General features: G+C 45.3%; 1 protein-coding gene across 1 annotated transcript in view; it reads right to left on the bottom strand.

Annotated features, from left to right (window-relative positions):
* The window catches only part of PUS10 (pseudouridine synthase 10), a 339,122-nt gene that overhangs the window by 67,918 nt on the left and 243,366 nt on the right, over positions 1-27,838 (bottom strand). Inside the window, exons 13-15 of the mRNA XM_085612358.1 lie at positions 19,195-19,271; positions 19,052-19,107; positions 18,091-18,208 (exon numbers count right to left, since the gene is read on the bottom strand). Of these exons, the coding sequence (XP_085468484.1) occupies positions 18,091-18,208; positions 19,052-19,107; positions 19,195-19,271 (251 nt within the window). The remainder of the gene's footprint in view (positions 1-18,090; positions 18,209-19,051; positions 19,108-19,194; positions 19,272-27,838) is intronic.

The raw sequence follows: 27,838 nt of genomic DNA, 5'->3' as shown, positions 1-27,838 counted from the left end.
AACCACAGACCACACAGCAAAGGGCCACAAGCCCTGAACAGAGGAGCAACAGCAACCCACCCCCAGACTACACAGGTAAGGAGGGCCATAGCCCCTGAAAAGAGCAGGAGGCCAAGGACAGGCAAAAGAACCCCCAACGTAGAAGACCACAAGGGGATCAGAAATTGTAACAACAAGGTAAAAAGAGCAAAAGCAGGCCCCTACACTGGAGAGAAACCAGCTGGAGGGAAGCCCAACGGAAAGAAAACGAAAAGGAACCCCAAAGAAGACAAGCCACCCAGAGGGAGGCGAGCGCAGAAAACCAAGCTGAGGGTCCGCGCAGAACGGGGAGGAAGGGTGGGTCGTGAAGGAATCTGCAGCTAGAGACTACTAGCCGCAGATTCCTTAACGTAGAATAGATACCCTAGCCATACCCAGAAGGTAGGAGGGCCTGCGATAGAGCCTCCCCCCTAGGAGAGACCCAGGGCCCAAGAAGGAAAAGGTCAGGATATCCTAAGCCCAATCAAGGGAGAACGCCCAACACCCCGCAGGGGCAGACAGCGCCCCAAAAGCCTCAAGGAACACAAGGGCCACCTCGAACCCAGTGAGAAAAGGTAGAACCAGAGGCAGGGCCCACCGCAACAAACACATGCACAGAGATAGAAAAGAGCGGAATACACCCTGGCCGCAAGCAGCGGGCAAGGCCGGAACGGCTCCACCACCAACAGCACAGGCGGGAGAAGAAAAACACTGTTGCGCAAAGCCCCAGCGGAACCAGAGGCAGGGGCACAAGGGAACACATCAAAGATCACAACGGTGGAGTAGAAAAAGCAGGCCTGCATGGGCATGCGTCGCCAGCATCTGTCAACACCACGGAACAGCACTCCCAGGACAAGGCAGACACCAGCCGAAGGCAGAGGCCAGGGAAGGCCAGGACACACCCCAAGGGAGGGGCCGGGCCAGAAACACACACATTGACCCACTAAGAAGGGGAGGAAACCGGCAGAAAAGAAAGAGAGGGAGAGAGAGAGAGAGACGGAGGACGGGCCAAGCCAGCCACCAGAACACAGAAACCAAGGAAAGCCAAACCCTCTGGAGCATCAGACAGAGGACCAAGCCGAAACACAGGACAGAAGTGCGGAACCGCCACAACACGATGCCGCAGACAGCAGGCCAGACCGGCCGAGCGACGTAGCGACAAGGAGAAGGACGGACCCAGCGCAAGCTGCTCCAAGACAATCGGCACGGAGAGCAAGGAGCCCGAAAGGGCGACCACACCTCCCCAGCACATAACCCCACAAAGGGTAGGATACGTCCCAAGAACCACGGGAACCCCTCTTAGAAAAAGAATTCCACAGCAGAGGACAAAACAGAAAGACCTGCAGAAAAAACCCGCAGACGGCTTACCAAGCAGCCAATAAAGAAGACACAGAAGGCCCAATCTCAGGGCCTACCGGGCTTACCAACAGCCATAACCACAAGTCAAAAAACAAAAGGGCCGGACCAGCAGCCAACAGCACCAAAGGGCCAACGAAAGGACCCTAAAGGCACACCAACCACACAGAACACACAACTGGGGCTACTCGTGACTAGGCCCCAGGAAACAATGGGAGAACACCTCCCAGAGCACAGACCGACATCCAGGTCACTGAGGGGAGGGGGAGGAGGAGGGCGAAGGCCCGCAAGAAACCTCTGAAAGGCAGAATCCGCAGGGGCGAGGAACAAAAGAGCACCATCAAAGGGAAGGTCAACCAGCTGTTCTCTAACGTTCTCAGGGAAAACACTATCCCTCAGCCAAGCATGGCGACGAAGGGCCACTGAAGAAGCCATGGTGCGACCAAGCACCTCAGAAACGTCCAGAGCGGCGCGAAGAATAAACGCCGCCAGCTCCCGGCCATCCAACAAATGGTGCCGCAGATCAACGCAGGCACCATCCTGAGAAGCGGAATACAGAAGGTACTCCGCCGAATCCCATAAGCAAGAAGTCGGGTCTGGTGGCTCAGTAGACTAATGCGTCCATTGCAGGGGCCTGTATTCTACCTCATGGTCACAGGTTCAAATCCCGGCGGGTCCACTCAGCCTTTCATCCATCTGAGGTCGATAAAATGAGTACCATTGAGTTGGGTAACAATGAACATCTGTTATTCAGTGCCAAGAGACCTCTGGGTGAACGTACGCTTTACAAATACACATGTTATGTTATGTAAGAAGTGGCTCTGGCCAATACACAAAGCGTGTTAAGCGCCCGCAAAGCAGCACTGGAGGAGGCGAAGATGTTGCGCCCCCAGGAATCCAACCACCGGGCCTCCCATGGGAGACAACATCGGTGGCAAGAAGGGAAAGGCGGTCTGCAAAAGAGGGCCCCTGGTAGAAGGATGGATGGAAAGACACAGGATCATGCGGAGCAGGACGGTGGCGGTGCAGAAGTGGCTGGGGCACCGGGTCCCCCGTGGCAGGACGCCCCCAAGAGAGAATTATGGAGCGAAGCCTCAAAGGGAAGAAGCAACTTCCGTCCACGAGAGCCCTGACGGAGAACCTCCAGCAAATGATCCGTGCGGAAATGGGCAGCCGGATCGCCCATGCGCAAGATTCCTGCAGCCGTGGAGACAGCCCGGGCGAAGGCAGCACTCGCCTCCGTAGGGCCACACGGTGGTGAAAGCAATTCCTCCGTGGGCGACGGCTGTAAGCTAAGGCAGCCGTCTCCCAGCCCAACCGAAGGAAGGAAAGGCCAAGCTCAGAATGGGGGAGGGTTGACCGACGAGTGGGGAACCTAAATCGCGCCTCCGGGGAAGACTGCGGGCGCGGTGACGGTGAAAAGCCGTCCTTGGAAGACGCTGGGGAAAAAGCCATGACGCGGCGTCCCGTCTCCGGAGAAGATGAAACAAACAGCTGTTGAACCTCTGGAGAAGAGGGGGCGTCCGAAGACGAATCAACGACACGCCATAGAGTCCGCCCCCGGCGTCGGGTCAACGTCGACCAGCGCCGAAGGGGACGCCGAAACGACCTCTGCCACGCCGCGCGCCGTGGGAGAATGGGGCGGGGTCGGAGCCGGGGCGGCCAAGGAATGGCGCCGAAAAGGCTTCGACTCGACCTCCGATGAGGTAGCCGCCTGCGTGGAGGGATGAGGGGGGCCCGGGGACACGCCCCGGCCCCTAGCCAGCCCCTGCGGCGCCACCAGGGCCAGCAGCCGCCAGCACCTGAGCGGTGTCAGCTCGTCCTCGGACAAGGCCGCCGCCTGCCCAGAGGACCGAGGGGGACTCGAGGATGAGCCTCAAGCCCCGGCAACCTCCTGCGACACCACAGGGATCCCCGCGGGGGTTTGCGGCGAGGCAGAGGCGGCGTGGTCTGAAGGAGGGAACCCCGGAGGGCCGCACTCCAACGGCACCACATCTCCAGAACCTGGAGCCGAACCGGTCGGCGCCGGCGACGCCTCAGAAGACCCCGCACATGGCAAGGGATCTGCAGACGTCCCAGGAAGAAGAGGAGAAGAAGGAGGAGCCAAAGAGGTCTGCAAGGCCGCCGCATAGGCCTCCATCTGGGCTCTGGTCGCCCCTGCACCAGGGAACGGCGGGTAGGGTGGCAACACGTGGGACTGCCCAAAAGGCCGGGGACCGGGCCTCGGGGACAAACTGCGACACTTACCAACAGGTGAGCGATGCCCTTGTGGTCTTGGAGAGGGACGATGTCGGAGACGGACGCGGCGCTGTCGCCGACCTAGACATGCGGGCCGAGAGGAGTTTCATCCGGCGCTCCCGCCGGGACTTCGGCTTCATCTGCTGACAAGCCGCGCAGTCCGTGGAGTCGTGGTGCAACTCCAAACACCACATACAGATGGGGTGAGGGTCCTTCGCCGACATGTGGCGCTCGCAAGACGAGCACGTCTTAAAGCCCGAAGGCATTCGCACACTGTTCCCAAGAAAAACGCTAAAGCGTAAAAAGAAGTCCTGAAAAAAGGCCAGGAACACGATCCGGGTCCGCGTTGCACGCGGAAAAGAAGAAAACTGACATCAGCGTGCCGGGGTGGGGCTTATGTGACCTCGCTGAAGTCATGCCCGCGGAGGACGTCGGGGCGGAGTCGTGAGGTGCCGTCCCCCGTCGCGCAGAGATGCTGGGCAAGAAAGTTTTCCGGGTCCAGTCTCACGCCTGGGGATAATTCTACGTTAAGGAATCTGCGGCTCCTAGTCTCTATCAGATGTGTGGCGTCACTGCCGACCAGGGAAATTAGCATATACCCATTACTCTGCGCATCATGATACCCGATTTTTGGCTTGTATCTCCTAATTTGGCAACCTGGTATCGGGCATCCCAGCAGTTACCTAGAACGCTATCTGACCACTCCCCAGTCGCTTTAACTGTCAGGATCCCCAGACCGGAGGGTTGTGAGAGACAGTGGAGGTTCCCCGGGCAGGCGTTGATAGATGAAGTGTACCGGGCGGATCTTCGTGAAGCTATTGTGAAATTTATTTAATTGAATAAAGGGTCAGTTCAGTCCTGGGCCACGCTATGGGAAGCATTCAAGGCTTATTTACGAGGGGTTCTGTATTTCCAAGCACACTGGGGTGTTGGGGGACTTGCAGTGTACACTAGCTCGCATTGAAAAGCAACTGGACTTACTCGATCGGGAACAAGTCGGGCAGGCCGATCCGGCTCAATATGGCTGCCATTTGTCCCTTTTAACAGAATTTAGGGAAGCTGCGGAGCGTGAGACACATTTTTTAAGTAAATATGCTATTGCACAGCGATATGGAGAGGGACAGAGGCCTGGCCGCACTTTAGCGTGGCTACTGAGACCCCCGGCGGGACAATCGTATATAGCTGGTCTCCGCGCCTCACGTGGACAGATATTGACAGGCACTCCAGACATACAGGATGAAATTTTGGATTATTATTCAAACTTGTACTCGACGCGTGTGACACACAGCGTTGAGGACCGCAATGAATACCTAGCAGAAATTGCACTAGTATGGCTTGACAAAGCTATGCAAGAATTTCTCGCTGAACCCTTCACCACTGACGAAATTATCAGCGGTATCGATGCCATGAATGGTTCGACCGCCCCTGGCCTTGATGGGTTCACTGGCAATTTTTATAAAGCCTATAAGGCTCTCTTAGTTCCATACCTTCTTGAGGTCTATAGTGAAGCCCTTGAACGAAAGGAGCTCCCTCCCACACTGCGCGAAGCGGTATTAATCCTTCTCCCTAAGCCTGGTAAAGAACCGCTACTCTGTGGTTCATATAGACCCCTGTCACTGTTAAATCTTGTTTATAAAATTCTTGCAAAAATTATTGTGATGAGGCTGAACCTGTTATTAGATCGAATTAAATCTCCAGCACTATCGGGCTTTGTCCCACACAGATCGACAGCCCTGAATCTGCGTACACTTTTCGCAGTTATACATAGATTTCCCAGGAAGTTCCGGCGGCTGCCGTTTTACTCGACACTGAAAAAGCCTTTGATTCTTTGGAGTGCCCCCTTTTTTTATAGCAGTAATGAGGAAGATGGGCATGCCAGAGGGTTTCACCGACCTCACTTCGCTACTTTACACTGCACCCACTTCCAGGCTTAGGCTGAATGGTAACCTGTCATCTCAGTTTAAATTCACCCGCGGCACCAGACAGGGTTGTCCGCTCTCTCCCCTGCTTTTCATCATAGCGCTTGACCCTTTGGTCCGGCAACTGCAAGAGCGGCACCTGCCAAGGGGGCTTCAGGTTAAGACGGGCCCTCTCCTAATCTCACTTTACGCTGATGATATTATTCTTTACATTCACCATCCACAGGAGAATCTGGATCCGCTAGTCAGGGAGGTCTTCCTCTTTGGTGGATTTTCAGGCCTGGGTATAAACTGGGGAAAATCAGAAATGTTTCCTCTAACGCTGTGTACCGCTAAGTGGGATTGTGAGTTTACCCTGGCGTGGTGCAACGAGTCGGTTAAGTATTTGGGAATACAGGTCCACAGGGAGACAGAGCAGATTATTTTACTCAACTATGGCCCTGCACTACATACGCTGGGGTGCCAGGTGGAACCTTGGTTGAAGCTCTCACTGGCTGGTCGTGTAGCAATCATAAAAATGGTGGTACTTCCCAAGTTCTTATACCTATTCCCCAACATTCTCATTCCGTAACCCAACAGATTCTTTCGTACTCTTTGCTCCCACCTTATCAGGCTTGTTTGGGGAGGTGGCAGAGCCAGAGTCAGTTGGGACACATTGACTTTACCGTATGAAAGAGGAGGACTCAGGGTTCCTAACTTTCAGATTTACTATTTAGTCGTGCAATGCAGCTTTGCACACTCTTGGTATCACCCCGACGCACGGATTCCTTATACTAGGCCTGAGGCCGATCTCGTGCTTCCAGCCCCGTTGAAAACGGTATTACCAAAGGGATTCCCTAGAGACCCCGGGGGACATTCAGACAGTGTCCACCACTAGCTGGGCCTGGCAGAAATTAGCACGAGTGACTGGCGGGCGCTCCCTATACTCCTCTGCAATTCCGATTGTTAATAATCCATGGCTTCCCATTACTGAGGAGAAGCTGGTTCAACTCACTTTCACCTCATATTTATTAGAAACGGTTGGGGATCTATTTCCGGGGGGCTACGTCTTTTCTAGTATAGAGGAAGTGAGGTTTAGCAAAGCATCTTTTATGGACCAGTTGGTATTCAGTAGAATTCGTAGAGCGCTTAGAGCACAAATTACTGAGTTCCCATTAGAGCCCACAACCTTCTTGCCACTAACACTATTGATTACGAGCAAAGGGGGTGACCATCTCATCTCCAAATTATACAGAGCCTGTATGACTTTGGTCCCTGGTAGAGATGCCAAGATCCGGGAGGCCTGGGAGCGAGATCTGGGGCACCCAATACAGGACTCGCATTGGTCCTTTTGTTGCACTCAGACTAAAGAGGTTTCCCTGAATAGTAGACACAAGCTGATTCACTTTAAGTTCCTATGGAGAGCATACATGTCCCCTGCGAAAATCCACTCCATTGATCCCAACCGACCACACACGTGCCCTAAGCGTGGAGTGCAACAAGCTGAATTTGCCCATATGACCTGGAATTGTGTAAAGATCGGGAGGTATTGGAGAGCTAGTTACACAATTTTATCATGTATGATTCTCCATGATACAGCCCCCACACACGAGATGGCCCTGCGGGGATACGTGCGTGAATTCCCTAAACAGCTGTGTAAATTTATCGCCATTGCCCTATTACTTGCGAAAAGGGAGCTAGCACTACACTGGGGCAGCAGAGTCACCCCTAGAACAAAGGCTTGGCTTAATAGCCTCATATATTGTATAGTATTGTAATTGCATTTGTATAGCGCTTACTACCCCTGACGAGGCGTCGAAGCGCTTTTAGGCGAGTAGCACGCTACTCCGGAACAATTGAGGATTAGTGTTGAATTAGTATAGTGAAACATGCAAGTAAATTTTAAGTGGTGGATATGTTAGTCGGTTATTTGGATTCGGAAGGATAGCAGAAGGATAGAAGAGGAAAAAAAGGTTTGTATTTATATAGCGTTTCTTACCCCTGATGGGGTGTTGAAGCGCTTTTTTTCTTTGGTAAGTAGCACGCTACTCCGGAAACCCATAAAGGATTAGTGGTGAATTAGTATGGTGAAATATGAAAGTAATTTGAGTGGTGGATATTAGTCAGTTATTTGGAGTGAGAAGGATAGCGGAGGGATAGGAGGGAAAGACAGGTTTACATTCATATAGCACCTGTTACCCCTGATGGGGTGTTGAAGCGCTTTTATGGCGAGCAGCAGGCTACTCTGGAACCCATAAAGGATTAGTGTTGAAAATGAGTATAGTGAAATATGAAGTAGTTTGAGTGGTGGATATGTTAGTCAGTTATTTGGATTAAGGAGGGTTGGGGAGGGGTAAAAAAGGGAAAAAGGTTTGCATTTATACAGCGTTTGTAACCCTGATGAGGAGTTTTTTGGCGAGTAGCACGCTACTATGGAACCCATAAAGGATGAGTTGTGAATAAGTATAGTGGAATATGGAATTAGAAAAGTGAACATGTTAGTCTGTTATTTTTTGATTGAAAAGGATAGTGGAGGGATAGAAGAGTGAAGGATTTATTTTTTTAGGTTATAGCAGTAGGAGGAGGCTTTTGGATGAGTAAAAAGGTTTTTTGGAGGGGAAGAGTCAGAGGGAAGAGTTTAGAAATATTTGTTTTGGGGATCTGTATAGTAAAAGAGGTGTCAGATGATGCAAGGAGGGGTAGAGTAGGAGAGAGTCAAGAAAGGGTTATTTTGGGCAACATAGTAGTGGTATGGGGTTTGGGATAAATGAGAGAGTGGGTGTAGAGGATATAATGATAGATGTGTAGGGTGAGAGAAAGGGTAGTGCATTGGACAGAATAGTAGAAAGAAGTTTGAGATGAGTCAGAAATTTGGGCTAGAAGATATATTGAGAGAAGTATAGGCTGAGAAATAGGGTAACACGAATAGCGAGCTGTTTGCAACAACTCAACCCTTGGCATCTAGACCCGAGGACATTTGGAGCCCTCTGAAGTGCTACTTACTGGACATTGGATCTGCCCCTGCTTCACAGCAGCCTGCAGGGATAGCTCCCACCGGGGTGGGTTAATCCTTCATTACTGTGCTTGACATCGTCTTATATATCCTTAGCCGGGAGAAACGGGCGGTAAGTCTGAATGGATGGGATTGCTGCCAGGTTGATTAAATGTTGATAATGCAGTATATAATGTATATTTTGCCCCAGTATCACAGTGCGTTGTGTTTTACATCATCCCTTCTCAGAATAGAATTTTTGTATTGCTGCAGTCAGTAACCAAGTAATGCTTGTTGTGTATCAATATGAAAATGGTAAATAAAGTAAAATATATATATATATATTAATTACGCAGGTAGTTTTGCAACCTCCTGCGATTCCCTACTTTGTGAACCAGCCTATTAGTACATAGGTTGATCAGCAAAATCAGAATGGTTTGTAAAAAGGCGCTGTCCAATTTTTGCAAATCCAGTCTTGGTTTATCTCGCCCATGGTTCCTAGACGTCTGCCCAGAGGATCTGAAGATTGCATGAGTGACAATGATGGGCTTAGTAATTTGTTCATCTCCTTACCGCCTGGACAAAATACTGATGCTTCCTCAACGAGGGCAGTACCCTTAGTGGATACTGTAGTTTATTCTGCCAACCATTCTAATACTATCGTAACACAGAACAAAGCAGTTCCATTTGGCCAGGTTTCTGGTTATAAAATAAACCCTTATTAAACTACAAGCAAAATGTTACAGTTTCAGTGGTAGTCTAAGAGGCAACCTATCTTAGCATCACGATAAGCAGTGAAGTTTGATGCTATTTTAAATAAACAAAGAGAGCGTTATGCTTTTTGAAATTTCTTTTAACAAAGTGAGGGTTTGATTTCACTACTGGGACAGAATGGTGCAAAGAATGTGCTATTTAATCACTGGATCTCCTCAAGATAATTTTTCTACAATGTTCCAATTAAATCCTGGCCTGAATGCATTTTGGCATAATTGAAATACTTTTTTTAAGAGTGTTTGCTTTAAGATTATTAAGGCGGTACAAAGCATTTAAGAAAAATGGGCCAAACAGTGTAATATTCCTTTAATCAATGTTTATACTCCCATTTGAGCTAATTCAGATCTCACAAGTATTTTTCAAGATTCTATAGGTAAAAAACGAGCATAATTGGGTTTGATCTCTGTTGGACAGATCTTCACAAATGGAATATTCCACACAGATATACAGCAAGAGTACAGTTTATCACAGGCTGGTTTCTTCAAGCATTTACAAATCAGGAATTTCTTTTCTAAACAAGATAGAGATAAATTACTTTTATTTGATTTAGTGTAAATCATAAAAGGGTGGCACATCCACCAATATACACAAAGTACAAGGACGATTATATCAATGCATTAATTAACATGAATCTCATAAAATTTACTAGAACGATTATATCAATGCATTAATTAACATGAGTCTCATTAAAATTTACAATAAAACAAGTTAAAAAGGATAGAAGTGGGTTGGTGATCTAAAAGAAGACTAGTACTGTAGATTGAATCGAGTGATTCCAGGATAAAGTGCTTGGTGCTGTAAACTAATAGTCTGCAATAGAACAAAATAACATTTATACTTTATCTAGGCTGGAGACTACTACCTTTGTTAATTTCCTATTATTTCGCCAGGGTGAAGTGTATGGGGCTGTAATAAACGGACTTCAAATTCTTAATTGCAATTTATCACCTTGTATCCCCAGTTAGTTCTAACTGGCAGTCCCTCTTTTCCAATTCCTTTGCTGCGATAGTCAGAAACGTTATTGCCTTACAAGGCAGTTTTACTGTTGAGCCTCCTAGGCATTTGATTACAGCAGTTCTGCAAGTCCTTATTTGTTTCTAAACAAGATAGGTTAATTTTACAGATTATTAAAATATAAATTATTCAACTTCTTGACCAGATGCATGGTAATATTTGATTCTTTAAGTTGTATAAGGTTTTCATTAACACCTAAGATGACAGTTTAGTTATTTTGTCTTCTAAATAGTCTGCAAAAATAGAAACCAATAGGAGTAAAAAGGTAATTTTTTAATGCAATTGGATTGTTTTCGAACAAAGCGTCCAATCTATTATTACAACACTTTAAGATCGTAAATATGTTATATTATTCGCCAGTAAAGCTACTTAAGTTGAAGTGTAGGATCAATTCAAATTTGTTGACTGCCCATAATTAAGAGAATTTTGGTCCAAAGCCACTGATGCAATCTCTGGATTTGTATAATATAATATTGTGCTGACTACTCAAGGTATCATGCTTGGCATAGATTAGACACACCCACAAAAGCACGTTTTCTGTGAGTATAATACTTATTGTTACACTGCACACTGCCATGAGAGGCTCAATCCATAGCACCTAGCACGAAAAAATTATGGAATCAGCTGTATTGAATCCATGAACTTGAGGAAGCAATGCAACATGTTAAAGGGCCACCAGGACAGAAGAAATTTAATAAGAACTGGGGCCCACTTATCAAATCAGGAAGTACCAACCTGTGAGTAATATAACCTAACATAATGTGTATTTGTAAAGCACAAGTTCACCGGTAGGCATCTTGGCGCTGAATAACAGATGTTTATTTTCACCCACTCAATGGTTCTCATTTTATCGACCTCAGATGGATGAAAGGCTGAGTGGACCTGCCGGGATTTTAACCTGGGACCATGAGGTCAAACACAGGGCCCACTAGTGGACACATTAGTCCACTGATTTATGTATTTATGTGATTTATGTATATTTTTACACGCCTCCTTATTTTAGCTTATTAATTTGTGCTTAATTGAAACAATATAACTTGTGTATATAGTGCAACAATTTATTTGAAAATTCATGATCTTTTCGACAGTAAAAATAAATAAATTGATTACAACACTAAGCTGAAAAAAATTAAACTAAAGCTAGTTGTTGGCCCATTTCTGGTAAGCCATATCAAAGGCCTTGGATATTCCAGTTAACACAATTAAATCTCCACTTTGGCGAGCTCTTAGCCACCACTCAGGCTATTTGGCCTTTTGGCTGTAAATGGGAATAAAGGGGTTTTACTAACTTAAAAGGCACTTTGACTGACAACCACCAGGGAAATAACCTGACGTTAAAGCTATGTCCAGAGGCGCACGGCCTCCTGACAGAGGGTCAATTACCCCACCCGGCCCTGGTTGTTGCAGTACTACATGGCGGTAGTGTTATCCGAGAACACCTGCACTAGCCTTCACTTGATGGAGGGTAGAAAGGCTTTCAATCCCAATCGGATTGAATTGAGACCTAACAGGTAGATGTGGAGTCTGGATTCTGTCGGAGAGCAGTCTCGTCTGATCTCCACCTCTCCGAAATGGCCACCCCATCCCAGGAATGACGCATCTGTCACTACCATCAGATCTGCTTGGGGAAGGGAGAGGGGTCTGCCGCTGGCCCAATCGCAGTTCGTTAGCCACCAATTCAGATCTTGAGGGAGAGATTTCCCTGATGCCACACACACTGGAACTTCAGGTTACACTGCAGAGCCCACATATGCCAACAGGCATGTGCCACTAGCAGGATGCAGGAGGCCATGAGTCCCAGCAGCCTCGGAGTCAGTCTCACCGAAACCCAGGATAGAGGCTGAAATATCGGTATTATGGCCTGAATATCACAGACTTGCTGTTTAGGAGGATGAGCACAAAACAGCACTGTGTCCAGAACACCTCAGATGAAAGGGAGTGTCTGAGAAGGGATCAGGTGTAACTTATGCATGTTGACAGTGAACCCCAGCGAGTGCAGGAGATCTGCGTATCCTGCAGGTAGGAGACAATGTCCTGGGGTGTGCCTGCCTTCAACAGCTAGTCATCGAGATAATGGAATACCGGTATTCCTGATCTCTGCTGATGTGCTGCAACCACCACCATCACCTTGGTGAACACCTGAGGAGCGCTGATTAGGCCAAAGGAGAGCACGGTAAACTAGAAGTGCTCATGGCCTACTGTGTACCACTGGTAACATCTGTTGGCAGGCATGACGGGAATGTGGAAGTATAAGTCCTGCAAGTCGAACGCTACCATCCAGTCTCTCGGGTCCAAGGCAGACATGACTTTAGCTAGCATTTTCAATTTGTCCTTTTTCAGGAAGAAATTGAGAGGGCACAGGGCTAGGATAGACGAAGGCCTCCGTCCTTTTTGGTCACCAGAAAGTAGCAGGAATAACAACCATGACCTACTACTGACTTCGGCACCCTGTTAATGGCTCTCTTGGTCAAGAGAGCCAGCACTTCCTGGCGAAGTAAAGAGATGTGCTCCTCCATCAGCCTGTCGCAATTGGGTGGCATAGGTGGAGGTGTAGTCACAAAGGGGATGAAGTAGCCCCTTCTGACAATCTGTAGAACCCAGTGGTCAGATGTTATCGACCTCTAGTGGTGCAGGCAATGGTCGGAGGGCAAACGAAAGAGGCTTGGAAACTGCGGCTGCCCAGGGAGGGGGTGTGGGGGGGGGGGGGCGGCTGGGCCTGCCCAACCTCTGGTTACTTGACCCACGAGGTCTGTGGGTACGGCATCCTCGGACACAAAGGGCCTGAGAAGCTTGCATGGCGTGGTGGCTGAGTGGGTAGAGATGCAGCCCCTTCCGTGGCTACGAAAGCAGCTAAAGGCGAACAGGGGTTGGCAAGGGTACATGAAAAGGCCCAAGGACCTGGCAGTGGCTGTGCTGTCCTTGAAGTGCTCGAGCGCGGAGTCCACCTTGTCTACGAAGAGACAGGAGCCATCAAAGGACATGTCCATGAGCGAGGCCTGGACTTTCCCCAAAATGCCAATGGTTCTCAACCAGGTGTGGCTCCTAAGTGCCACCAATGAAAAAACTGCTCTGCCTAGTGAGTCGCAGGTATCCAGCCCACAGCATATGGCGAACTTAGCTGCGTCCCTCTCATCAGCAATAGCTAGGGAGAGTATGGCTCGGGTCTCCTCCGAGGCCATTGGCAGCACCTGCACAACCAAGTCCCAGAGCCAATGGGATTATCAGCACAAAAAGAATGCAGTGTTCACCGACCACAGTGCCTGGCTGCTAGAAGAAAACATTTTCTTTTCCAAGTTTGCTAGCTTCTTGGATTTCCTATCTGGTGGAGTGATAGGCAATGCAACAGGATTTACTATGGAAGTGGAGGTTTGGACCACCAAGCTCTTTGGGATGGAGTGCTGGGTGAGGAACCAGGCGGCGGGCGATTGTCCTATTCACAGGAGCCCCTGATCAGGGCTTGGACCAGGTCCGAGTAGGATGTCCGTGAGGGCTTCTCTAAACAGAAGAAGTGGTTAAGAAGGGGTGAATCCCGGCTGAAGCATCTCTGTCAAGACGTTCATCTTGACAGCCACAGAGGGCAACTGAAGGTCCAGGACCTCGGCCGCCCTACTCACCACCATAGCAAATGAAGCTCCCTCCTCCTTTGCCATGGTAGGAGGAGAAACCAAGCTAATATCTGGGGAGGTGTCCAGTCCACTGCCATCTGCCAAATCCTCACACCAGGTATCCTCAGTGACATCTAGGGGTTGGTATTCATCAGGATCCAGTGGCCCCTTCCAGTCATCCCCAAGCCCTAGCCCAAAAGAATGAGGCACAGGCTCTGGCCTGGATAGAATGTCTCCAATTGGCGCCGGAGTCACACGACGCCCATCCAGCTTCGTGTCGGCGATAAGTATGGGAACGGTGCTGGGAACGTCGGCAGTGGGGATGGTATGGATCCCTCCATGGATCCAAGGAGCCCGACTGGTGCAGGGAGAGAACCCGCTGGGGGAAGACCAGTAGGGGCCCCTCTCAAGCCTGCAGAGGTCGAAGGCGCTCCATTGGGGTCCAGCTGTTCAAATATGAGGTGCGTGGTGTAGGGCCTGGGCCTTTTTGCAGGGTTATGCCCAAACTTTTTGCCTTCTTCCTCTTAATTGTTCTGACCTGTTTTTTCTGTTTTTTGAACTCTGCTGATCAGTGCTAAAGTGCAAGTGCCCTAGTAAACTGTACTGTGTGTGCCCAGGGCCTGTAATTTAAATGCTACAAGTGGGCCATCAGCACTGATTGTTGCAACCACATTAGTAGCCCTCCAAACATGTCTCAGGCCTGCCACTGCAGTGTCTGTAAGTGCAGTATTCAACTGCCATGTCGACCTGACAGGTGCACCCACTTGCCAGGCCCAAATCTTCCCTTTTATTACATGTGAGCCACCCCTACGATAGGCCAAAGGCAGCCCCATGGACAGGGTGCAGTGTATGTGAAAGGTAGGACATGTATGTACTGGTGTGTTTTACTTGTCCTGATAGTGAAATACTGGCAATTCTGTTTTTCACTATTGCAAGGATTATCGCTCCCATAGGTTATCATTAGAGCAGCCTTGTAACCTTTTACAAGTGTAACTTCCAATTGGGAAGAGATGGAGATTTGGAGTTTGGGGTCCCTGAACTCACAATTTAAAAACACATCTTTCAGTGAAGTTGATTTTTAAAGAGGATGTTTGAAAATGCCACTTTTAGAAGTAGATATTTTCTTGCTTTAACATTCTGTGCTTCTATCTGCCAGTGGAATCTGGTTTAGACTGACAGTTGGGCTGTTTGTGCATTCACTCTAGACAGTCACACAGAGGGAGCTGAGGTGTGCCATGCATATCCAGATGGCCCATCACCAGGCTGATGGGTCTTCCTGAGCTAGAGTGGTGGAAGGAGTTGTCACTGACACCCGAATAAGGCTGTGAGAGTCCTCACAAAAGCTGTCTCCATCCCCCTGTAGTGTGCTGGAGCCAGGTCAGGGAAAGGCAGGGTCTAGTGCACCACAAAGACTTCCCATTGAAGTTTGCCTACTTCAAAGGCAGAAACTGGTATAAGTACTGGAGCTGTGACACCATAACTTCAGAACACTTCTGGACTAAGAGGAGATTCTGTCAAGAAGAGCTGGATAAACTGTAGGAAGGGAACTGCCACTCTGCTTGTTGCTGTGTTGTGCTGGCCTACTGCTTGCTGTTCCAGTCTTGAAGAGTGAAAGGACTGGACTTTGTTTTCATCATCCTGCTTGCCAAGGTTCTCTAAGGGCTTGTGTGTGCTTGCCTCCTGTTCAGAAGTCTCAGGGCATCAAAGAATTCATCTGCAACCCCTGAACTCCTCTGCTGGGAGTTCTGTCCTGCCAAGTAGTGCTAATTCCAGTTCTGGGCCCTTGGAGGTGGCTTCTGCTGCAAGAAAAAAAGAAAATTCACGCACCAGTCTTTAGCGCCTGTTTTCCACCTGAAAGCTTGCCATGTGGTTGAAAAACCAACGCATTGCCACTGTAGAAAAATCGACGCAGCGCCTGTCGTGCAGCTCCAAGATCGCCATAGCCGAGTCCTGAGCACCGAGTCCCCGACGTTCAAGGCACCTACTCCGACGCAGGCCCTGCTGAGCAGCTGAAGATTCAACGCATCAGCTGCTGGGAGAATTGACGCAGCGCCTTTTTGGCCACGGCACAGACTCCAGAGCACCATGATTTTCCACGCATCTTACCTGTGCGCCAAGTCTTTATCGACGTTGCCCAGTAGTTAGGAACCGAGTTCGCGTGACTGAAACTCAACGCACTGCCTCCCCTCGCGGAAGGGAACCAACGCATCACCTCCCCTGACAGCAAGGAATCGACACATCACCTCCTCCGCACTGCAGAAAGGAATCGAACCATCACCTCCTTTAGTAGTGAGGAATCGATGTATCACCTCCCCTAAGAGTGCAGAATCGACGCATCGCATTGTTTTTGGCGCTTTATCTCCACTGCGCATGTTTTCGTCTATGATTTTGACGCAGACCAGGTACTTTGCACTAAAAAGTAATGCATCCATAGCTTTCTATGAATTGAACTGTTTGAACCTTCTAAAAGTGATATCTTTGCTTGTGTATGTTGGATTTTTGTCGTTTTGGTCTTGTTTTAATCAGATAAAGATTGGTTATTTTTCTAAACTGGTGTGGTGTCTGCTTGTAGTGTTTTCACTGTGTTACTGTGTGAATTTTTTAGAAATGCTTTACACACTGCATCTGAGATAGACCTGACTGCACGTGCCAAGCTAGCTAGAGGTTGAGCAAGGGTTATCTTAGCTGTGTAATCCCCTTAACCTGACTAGAAGGAAACATCTCTATTTGGACAGGGTGTAAGCCACTGCCAACTAGAGACCCCCATTTCTAACACATGGACTCTTAAAATGTACAGAGTTGGGCAGGGATTGCTCCAACTCCTGGAAACTCAGAGAGGCGCGGAGACAGCCCAGGCACAGCCCAGGCATAGGCTCAGCCTTGGAGCCAGGCCTCGAATGCCAACGCTTTCTCATCTCTTCAGATGACTCCAACGGACACTTGAAGTATAAGACCTCTTCAACTTGTTCTTTTTGCAGTTGAGAGACTTACCCGAACGCCCAGATGACTGAGTGTGATGGAGAGTGCTTGGATTGGCTACACGACCAAACTATCGACCTTCCTCTCAATCGGGATCGAGACTATTGCGGCCTATCGAATGGCAAGGAGCTTGAGGTACTGCTCCATTAAGGCATTGGGGTGCATGGCGCGACAATCGATGCTGGTATTGGTATCGTGGTCGCACTCAAGGCACCAGAGGCAGACGAGGTGTAGGTCCGTCACCGACATTTACCGGTGACAGGCACCACAGGGCTTAAAACCAGCCTTCCTCGTGGACATCCCTGCAACACCAGGAGACAATGTCTAAAACATCTACGACAAAAGGGTAAAAAAAATGTCAGTCAAAAAGTGACTGGGGGTAGCTCTTCTCTGGATATGCGCTGACTGGCGCGGAAAGAAAAGAACGGACGGCAGCGTGCTGGGGTATATAGGAACCACACAATTCACTTACCGCACGGAAGCTGCTGCCACGTGGAGCCGAACAGCGCTACCTACTGGTGCGCAGGGGTACTGCTCACGAAAAATGTCCAGATCCAATCTGATGCCTGGGGATAATTCTAAGGTAAGGAATCTATCAGATGCTCCAAGTTGAGGTTACAGCAATTACAAAAGCTAACCTCCACTACGAATCAATGTGTGGTTCAAAAGGAGGGTACATTACATTTGAAAGCATGATGTTTAAAAAAAAAAAAGAAGCAAATCTCCTAACAGATATAGACTTTATGAAGACAGAATAAAAATAACTCTAATGCTAGTGAAAACAGACAAAGGACCCTACCAAGTGCTACTCCAATTCACTTGGTGGTCTGCTTTGCTCCTTTCACAGTGGGACAATTGTGCATTGAGAGACGGTGAAAGAGGCCCCACACGAATCCTTCACTAAAAGGTTTTAGCAATGAGATCCTGAAGAAATGAGATTAAGGCACTCAGCAGCATATTAATTGGGAACTGCAGAGAAGAGAATGTTTACAGTCATGCATAATAATCCATTACATGAGGTCTAAGTATGTTTGACCAATATATGGGGATTGCATCATATACCTAAATACCTCCTGTGCATCATCAAATCCCAGAAAGGAGAAAATCAGAAGTGAATAAAGCAATGTATAAAAATAAAATAAACAATATGCAATAAATTTGACAAGTTTGTGAAAAGATCTTTTGACTAATCATCATATGAATGGAAATGGGATACCTTTAAATCATCTAGGAATACAATATCTTCCTTCTGGATTGATTTTTCAGTCCACACTAAGGCACTATAACATTTTGTCTTTTCTTCTTCCCCCACTTTCATGTGGGCCACTGCATCCCTGTACCAAAGAAATCAAAAGAAGACTGTGCTTACTATACCACAACCAGTGCTCGAAGTGCATTAAAACAAGTAAGGGAACTGTGATGCTGTACACAATAGGGGCGAGGAAAGTAGGCGGGGTCATAGGCATGGCTAGAAAAACAAAATATTCAGCAACTTTTTTTGGTCTTTCACCTTGAGGTACGTACATATAAAATAACACACAGCTTAATTGTAAAATTAATGCAAGTTAAGTTAATCAGTGGGAAATGCACCATCGTACTTCATTAAACCTTTATTAGTTAATGCACTGCAGAGGTCTGTGTCTGTAACCAGAAAGCCACAGAATTGAATACCGGTTGGAGCAGTGGAGAATAGTTAGGGGCTAACACAGGCCCCTGCGGCGCACGGGCCCGTGTTACACCCCTTTAAAAAGCACACACTTAACAGCCCAGCTGGTAACTCCTTTCAAATACAACTTTAAAAGAATACATTGGTGTCATCAGGTAGTGTCAAGTGATTCCATTAATCAAAGCCAATACGGCTTCCCAGCTCCCTTTACATTTGCAGATTGACCCGTTGTGCACATTTTAATTCCTTTTGGCAGAAGGCACCCTAGCAAAAAGGCTTGTTTAGCTCTCTGCCCGCCTTCGGTTTCACAGCACAGGAGACTCCCTGCCTTACACCTCAACTGAAGCATTTCAGTTCTAGAAAATTAACTGTCCTGGGAGGGTTACCTTTTTACAGAAAGTAGGGGAATGGTTTTTCTCCGATCCCGCCCACTTCGACCACTGAACACAACCATTGCTTCAGTGTGGCATGTTTTCATTATGCACATCAAAAAAGGAATTGAAGCACTTACCTTGTGACAATCTGTAAATCCCGAACCTTAATTTTGTCTGACGAGCTGTTTATTTTCTGTAATATCAAACAAGAGAAAATTCAAATGACAGGCATTTGCCCAATGCACCAATTTTGATATGACAGAAAAATCAACATTATTACCTGCTGTATTTCCTTTACTTCTGAGGCTGTGAGTTGCACCTTGTGAGGATTCACAAGTTCAACAGCAAATGGCCTTCCTGACAATATAGAAAAATAAACAGCCTTGCTCTTTATGTTTTTTTAAATAAAATAGTACAGCATAAATCTATAAAGTGAATCATTAAATGTGCAAAATGAATACCTCAACTGAGCTGCAGTTAGTCATGGACTCTCAATTGAGTTAGGTTTAGAGGCTTACCTGCAGATATCTGCCCAAGCTGAGACATTCTATCATCAATAACTTTGTGTTAAACCCTCTAAGGCATTATTTCACGGCTTTATATCTAAACACCAGGAAAACAACACATGTGAAAGAAGAGCACATCAAAATGTTTATATAAAAGCTACCACAAAATGAGAAGTATACAGGCCTTGAGGTAAACTCTTCTATAAATACCAAATAGATAGAACCTGCCAAACAAAAATCCAACTCGATTTACAAATGTAGGATTAAAATATTTTTGTATGCTGAAATTTCACCTGGAATTTTTGAAGATACACCAAATATGCAGATTAATTCACAGTCTTAAGTGACAACTATGGCTTCAGTACAAATGCTGTTGTGGTGTTGAAATCACATGCAAATGAGTTTCAATGTACTTCAAATTACAAATGTATCACACATTGCCTATGGCTCTTGGTTTTTTGTTTGCGCAAATGCCTCTATATCACATCAAATCCCATCTTACTTTATCTTGGTTGAACATTTTAATCCTTAAAATCATGTCACAATTCAAATACCTTTATATGGGTATTATTTCATGTTCCTTAGAGGACTAAAAATTATTTATAAATAAAGTTCCTCAGAACAATACTGATTTAAGATTTAAGATAAGATACAAAGTTAGATTCACACAATAATAATGTATTTGGTGATGGAGTAACTATGTTGCATTTAACAAATCTAAGAAGTATCATGCTAACTTTGTTGTCGAAGTACTGGAAAAATAAATATAACATGCATGAGGTGCTGTACACAACATAAGCATGTCACATTGCTCATAGTTAACAGGTCCGTTCTATCAATAATGTTTGATGGATTGGAAGACTGCACTTTTTCAAATTGGCAAAGAAACATCATACATCTGGTTCTGAATTAGCTGAGAAATAAAACTGCATCTTTCCATGCTGTGCAGTTAAACTTACAGGCAACAGTCTTGTTATCCTAAAAATGTCCCCAGTAGAGCACAGGTCAAAAAATACCAATATCAAATAATGTGGACACAAGCTCTAAACTTAAGACTTATTATGTCCAGCTCAGTCACCTGAATGAATGTCTTGTCAGCCTTTCTAAGGCTGAAATATTTAAAGATTCCAATTCTTAATGGCTCACATACATTTTGGTCCCAAAGGAATAAAAAGATTTGTTAAGACCCTTTACGATGGAGAATGATGTCTTAATTTATATATTTATATGTCAGTTACAAGACATATTAGCAGTAACCATAAGACCTAAATAGGAACACTCTTTAATATTTTCAAGTGTTATTTTATTCAGCTATCAACCTCTAATGGAGCAGTACCCCTGCTTGCCAAAATCATGGTTTTATCCTTATTGATGTTAACCATAGGTCCATTATCTGCCATCAGATAGGTGCAAGATGAAAAAAGTGAGGTCATCAGCATATTTCATCACTGGGACAGAAAAACCACCAATACCCGGGAGGGAAGAATCAAACATTAGATGTGTAAATTGTACATCAGATTGATATTAAGAGTAGCAGGGTGGCTAGAGAGCACCCATTTTAATCCATTTGGAAATCTAATTGTTTTGGTGAATTCATTTTGCGACACAACCATAACCCTCATTGAGTATTCTGTAAACAATGCAAGAAGAGCTTGCAACAGAAGTAAAGGAATTTGTATTTCCAATTCTTTTATTTAATCCCTAGTCTGAATCTCTGGCCACAATCAAAGGCACTGGAAAAATTGATAAACACTATACAGAACTTCTGCTTCATTGTATTAACATATCTCTCCGCAACGGTCATGAACAGTAAATCATTTTCTGTGGTACAAAATTTAGATCTGAAACCTCCCTGATGGGGAGAAATCAAGTCATGGACATTTATTTTATGAAATATTTCTGCTAAATCTTTGATACACCATTCAGCAATAGTGTACTATGAGACTACTGGGCGAAACATTTCAGGTTGTAAACAGGACCCCTTCTTGTAAATTGGCAGTATGGGGCTCTCTTGCAAGTAGCTGGGACATTTGTCTTAATCAAATATTATTCTAAAACAATAGCAAAATATCCTAGCCCATAATTCTGGGTTATTTTTACAAATCATCACTGCAATCCCATCGAGTCTTGTACTGTGGAGGGTTTACACTTCTGTATTAGCCTACTAATTTGTGTCTCCAGCTGAAATATATCCACAGCCCAACAATCAATGGAAATAAAAAACATATTTCCCATTCTTGTGTTGAGTGTATTAATTTTGTATATATTGTTTTACAAGTGAGCATGCTACATGACTCTAAGACTCTAAAAATAGATGTTACTTCAGCGTTCTTCAATAAGAAAAACAACTTTGGGGACTAAAATCCCCCTAAAAAATACCTTATTAACTTACTATTGTTAGTTTTCCTAGTTGTCCGGTTTACTGTCTAAGTAAAAAAAAAATCTCTGACCAGTCAATAATGAGAAGAAATGGATCAAATTCCCCAACCATTCAGTGAATTTAAAGTTTTGTACCTAGTCACTCCTTATAGAAATATGCTCAAAACTATAATAATTGTCATAAAGAGCCTTTCAATTATGATAGAGAGAACCTGTCAACAGTATATTCCCCAATAGTTAGGGCCATTGGAATTATGCGATTCCGTGGCTGTTGCTTTTCTTGCATAATTATAAATTTAGCGCATTTGCCACATAATCAATCATCGGCTACATATTCTGCAGATTTTAACCTAAAAAATTGTTTCTAGCTCAAACAGATGAAAACTTACTAAAAACATGGCGAAGTGGGTTCACGCAGAGTGAAGGCCCTTTGCAAAGATTAACTGTTCATTTTTTGACTGCTTTTTTCCATATTTGGGTGTTAAACTGGTAATAATGGACGTGAAATCTTTGCTTAGACAGTATTATCATGAGTAAAAATCTCAAAATTATAAAGCACTGGTATAAAAAATGTGCTGCATTATGCTGCATTATTTAGTCAACACTGCAGTATAATTGGGTGCTCCTCTTACACATAATTTCAGTGGCGCTGCTAATTGTAAATTATGGTCACTATAACCATACTATACAACTTGTAATGTTTTCACAGAAAGAATACCCAGATATGAAATAAACATATGTTCAATTATAAAGCTGTTCCTCTACTATTTCAGGTGAATTGACTGGGCATTTCTACTGATTTTAAGACCACTCATCAACTTTAGGTTCAGTTCCGAAAACTATCCTAGTAACCTCTGGACTCTAAGATCGCTTCTTATATTGAGTACTTGTGGGGTCCAGCATTCATGTAATTCAAGTGGTCTAAGTGCTTCATAAGCTTTAGTCGAGATTCAGGCATTAAAGATGCCTACTAACCAAATTAGAGCAGAAGGATATAAATTGTGATAATCCAAAATTAAACCTCCTCAAATTGATGGGACTTTTAGCACCAGGAAGCAAATTTATCATAAACAACAATATGGAAATTGGATCAGGTCAATCCATATTGAGCAAAATGTACAATATCAATACATTAATAAATGGAGAACTCCAATCTAACTGGATGCTAATTAATAACAGCTCTGAATAAGATTGCTAAACCACCGTTAGCATGTCCTGTGACACAGCCTGTAGCCCCAATTGTATAAACAATATAGTTTTCATGATCAAAATCCTCATATAACCAGTCTCCTGTATAAATATGATACCAGAATTGTAGAGCAATCCATGATTCAAATCATGCAAATAAAGTGCCAATTCGGTACAATTCCCGCTTTATGAAGAAATACATTCATTAGTAATCCTTCAATTTAAGCAGTGGGTTCATTGAAATATTCAAGGTGGCTGTACCCAAGACAAATTACTGTAATCAAAAAGCTCTTGAGGCTTTTTTTTTTGTTTACTATCTGACATACTTGGCAGATTCTGTTTAATTTATTCAATGACAATGCTAGCCTAGGATGGCCCCTTATAATATATGTGACTTTGCAGGCTGAAAAATGTATTCTGCTGTTCCCTCATTAAAAACAATATTTCTTCTGCTGGTAATTTTTTTTAAAATTATTTTCTTATTTTTTTTCCAACCTTACCAGAGCCATTATATATTATCTAAATATTAAGGGAAGAATCATACTTCGACACAGATGAAAATGTCACAGCCTTTAATATTTTACCTGAAACAGCAGAGAAAAAGATTTTGCAGACAAAGTCTTTTTTTTAAATTGGGTTCCTGGCTGAGGGGGTGAAACCATACTCAAGCAGCAGCTATAATCCGTGTCAGGGTGAGGCACACACAAACCCCAAATTAACCTGTGCTCAACCCTCTGGTAGCTTGGCACAGAGCAGTCGGGCTTAACTTAGAGGAAATGTGTAAAGTATTCATGCAGCACTTCAAACCGTTATTAAGTGAAAACACAACAAAAGAAAAATCCCACACAAATTTAAACAAGCATTGGCATAGCCAATAGGTCTCGCCTTTGAGACCTTATAAGTGTTTAGCCATGCAACAGTTGCATAACTAAATACTTATAAGGTCCCAAAAGCGAGACCTATTGGCTATGCCAAGCGGCCGTGCAGCCGCTAAAGTGATCGCGATCAAACATCAAAGCGGCCGCGAAAGTTAAAGTAATCGCGGTAAAGCACGGCGCGCGCCCGCGCACATGCACTGTAGCTCTAGGCTGGCCTGGTAGCATTTTTTGGAGCCCTCTCAATAAGTCTCGCCAGACCAGCGCCAAGCGCTGGGTCAGGCGAGAACTAAAAAGGTTAAAGTCACTTTATAGTTGAGTGTTAAAATGAGACCAGAACTAACGTAACAATGAAATAAGCGAGTTATAATTTAGTCAATTAACTAAATTACAGGTCTTTCATGTAATGCTTATCACCTCACATATTACCCGTAACACGGCTGGAGGGGTGGGCATGTTCTCCGCGCAGGCTGTAATGCAGCCTAAATGGAGAACATGCTATGTGCGCATGACTGTGTGGCTGGCCCTCTAGGGCCGGCCACACTGTCATGCGCACATAGGGAGTGCAAACCACTCCTCCTGCTCTGTGAGCAGCCCTGCCCCACAAAGATGCCGCAATGGGAAAAAAGAAAATTATAACCTCGAGTTTTTTTATTTTTCCTTTTTCTACACTGCATAAAGCAGTGAGGCGACGCTCCTACGCCTTACGGAGGTGCCGCCACTGTATGCGCACAAGGTTCTGAAATTAAGTGTACTGAAAGAAGGCTTGTCCGTCGCTGAAGTTTTACCAGTTAAATTGCATCATAAAAAGAAACAGTTATTGAGCTGACGGGATGGGACTTTTGGGGTTTGTACCCTGGGCATTTAAACAAATAAATGACATTGATACTGATGACATATTCCAGCAGATCGTTATAAAGACAGGACAGAGTGATGCCACAAATGTAGGGAGGGTATTTTATGCTTATATAAAAGAGACACATGCAGAGCTCAGCTGTTAATGGACATAAGTATTTAGGAACACCAGTATATATTAGGAACACCAGTATATATGGTGCAATGGTAACAGGCTCAGTGCCACAGATCCTCGAAAAGCGAAAGCGCCTCTTACACGGTTGTTTTACTTGGGGCACAGCATCGCGAAGCTGAATAAAAGGGCCCAGGCAGCACTCGTCCTATGTTGTTGCTTGGGGTGTTTAGGAAACCAAAGCGAGGCAAATATGTCCTGGCGGGAGAACTCCGACTAATTTTAATGACCGAGAAGAACCCAGATCAGACCAGCACTGGTTCTGCAGCATGGCTGGCTCGTAAAAATGTACATGCGCGCATTGCGCCACCTAGTGGCAGGAACCCTGAATAGCCAAGTGAAAAAATAAAACCAAAGTACAGGCGACTACAAGGGAAGGGGCATGGTTTAGCCCCATGACTGACTGAAACCATGAATTTGCCATGCCATCATCAGGTCCACTACGGGACTGTTGTGACAAGCACCATAGGGCATCTTCAACTAATCCCATTGTTTACCTTAATGAATCTGCACCTACATCGAATTTCAATCAATAAAAAGCAACGTTTGTAGAGCAACTCTCCAAGTGACAGCTTTGCAAATTTCAACCACTTGCCACAGCTGTAGCCTCGATCATCGCCGATCATATTCACAAACAAACTGAACTACCTTTAACACATACGTCTGCGTAAGTCAGAGTTGTCGCACCCTCTGCTTCTCGATTCAGAGTTTCAAAAGATAACACTAATTAACATCAGTGTTTAGCCATAGCTTTACTTCATAACAATGAAAAGAGCTTCTATTAACACCCAAGGAAATTTAATTAATCTTAATGATACCAATAAAATATACTTAAAATTACAATATGCAGAGAAAATAACTCCATGCCTGGACCCAAGTTATAGGCTAAAACATCTTCATAAATTCTCTGCACTAGAAGCTAGATTTCAGTAAACACTCATCCCTATAGCCAATGTTATACACAGGGAAACACTTCAGGTCGACTCTGAAATTGTTAAGTCTACAGGTCTGTAGCCAAAGAACAAGTTACATGCCATCAGGCACCGCTCTCTCTGCTGGAAACTAAGTAACCACAGTTTCTCACCTTTAGAATATCCCCAAGTGTCAGACTGGATCCAGAAGATTTAAAACGCATTAATCCACAGAGTCGGTATTTGGTGCCATGCAGATCCGCAATTACTATGTCCCGCTTCCTGAAGTGACGATGGAGCCGCATATAAGCATCACTCCTGCGCGCTTTTTTTCAACTGTATCCATGTACTTAGAAGTGAAGCCCAACAATCTGAGTTATCCGTGTGCAAATCTATATTTTGGGATATTTTTTGTTGGAAAAAGATTATTCCACAATAGGAAGGCAGAAGGGCAAGGAGGAATTGTTGGCTAAACAGTGTCTCTACCAGAAAGAGAGTTAACGAAGGTAAGTAATTTTTCTTCTGATAAAGACTTCTAGCAGCAGATTCTTCACCTTTGGAATAGAGATTAAAGCAGTACCTCCCACTGTGACCGGTTTGTGGAATGGCTTAGATTAAAAACCCCAGGACCAAACAGCTGAAATGCTGTTCATGTTGGACCAGACTCTCAAGGCGGTAGTGCTTCATGAACAAGTGCACTGATGCCACGGCCTGTTAGATATCAAGAACATGAACTCGGCATGCCAACGTGTGGTGGCAGCCATGGCGGAATGGCCCTCTGTCCTTCTGGAGGTTGCTTCTTAGCCAGTGTGCAGCAGATCTTGATGCAAAGGACTATCCACCTGGATAAAGTATTTTTCTGCACTGCCTTGCTTTTCTTTGCCACAGAGAATCCCGTAAAAGCTTTTCATCCACTCGATGGTCTTTGGTGCAATCGATGTAAAAGCTCTGGCCTCTCTTGGGCTCCAGCAGATGGAGTCTCTCTTCCTCTTTAGAAGCATCAATTAAAAAATAGATTATACATGATAGGATGTCGACTGGGATGCTGCTAGCCAAATTTACTTTGATATAGCCACTGTAGTACCCATGGATGATCAGGAATTAAAAAGGTGCTATATATAGCCCATGATGCAGTCTTTAAAGTGGTTGTTAATGGGTATGTAAAAAACCTGATTTCCATCATCAAGCGTACAGACTTTTCGTCGGGGAGTAAAAGTATTGGTCGAGCACAGAAAAATCTAGGTGCCTAATGCCCAATCAACGGTAAACAGCAGGTTACAGGGGCCTTTCATGTACCTAAACGGTGCATCTGACTTTTGTTGAAGTTAGAAAGTGGTACGAGCCCTACCACTTGAAATCTATATCGCAGCCAACAAAAACTCAGGAGAAGCGCTTGACATTTTTTGGGAAACCTTTTGGGACCAATAGTGGGAACTGGCCCACTATTTTCTGTCCTTACCCAAATAAAATGTGCTTTATATAGCTTCAAAACTCACTTTGAACCAAAGGGAACCCCATTTATACACATTCTAGGACTTCAGGAGCCACACTGCTTAAGTCACAACACTCAAATGACAATGGATAATTTCCTAAGATCCCCGAATAGATGCCCGGGGTGTGCAGTACGTTTCTTCAGGTTAAACATACATGTGCAGGAGGTATGTGAACCACAATTGTCTCATCTAAACATGCATTATCAGAAGCACCTTGATTTAGAGGGCCGTCATCATGACGGCAACACCATACAAGGGCAAGGGGAAACAAGTTATTGGGGGATTCTTAATTTCCATGTGGTGGTCTTGTAGACTTCTCTCCCATTAGAACCACAGCGGTCATCAACAACAGTTACCTGACAGCCTGTCAAGAGGCAATAGCTACTCCCCAATACAGGTGGTGTACACCAAGGTACATCACCTAGTCAGCAGAGCCCTATGGTCTGTTGATGGAATGCCAAAAACACACCTGCAGCGTCACACTAATTCTCAAGCAAATACAGGGCAGGCCAGAAAAAGTTGAAAAGGTACAGAAATGCAATATT

Source organism: Triturus cristatus, chromosome 6 (genome assembly GCF_964204655.1).
Source record: "Triturus cristatus chromosome 6, aTriCri1.1, whole genome shotgun sequence".
Taxonomy (NCBI): domain Eukaryota; kingdom Metazoa; phylum Chordata; class Amphibia; order Caudata; family Salamandridae; genus Triturus; species Triturus cristatus.
Note: the sequence above shows the minus strand (reverse complement) of the source record. Positions and strands in the feature narration are given on the sequence as shown.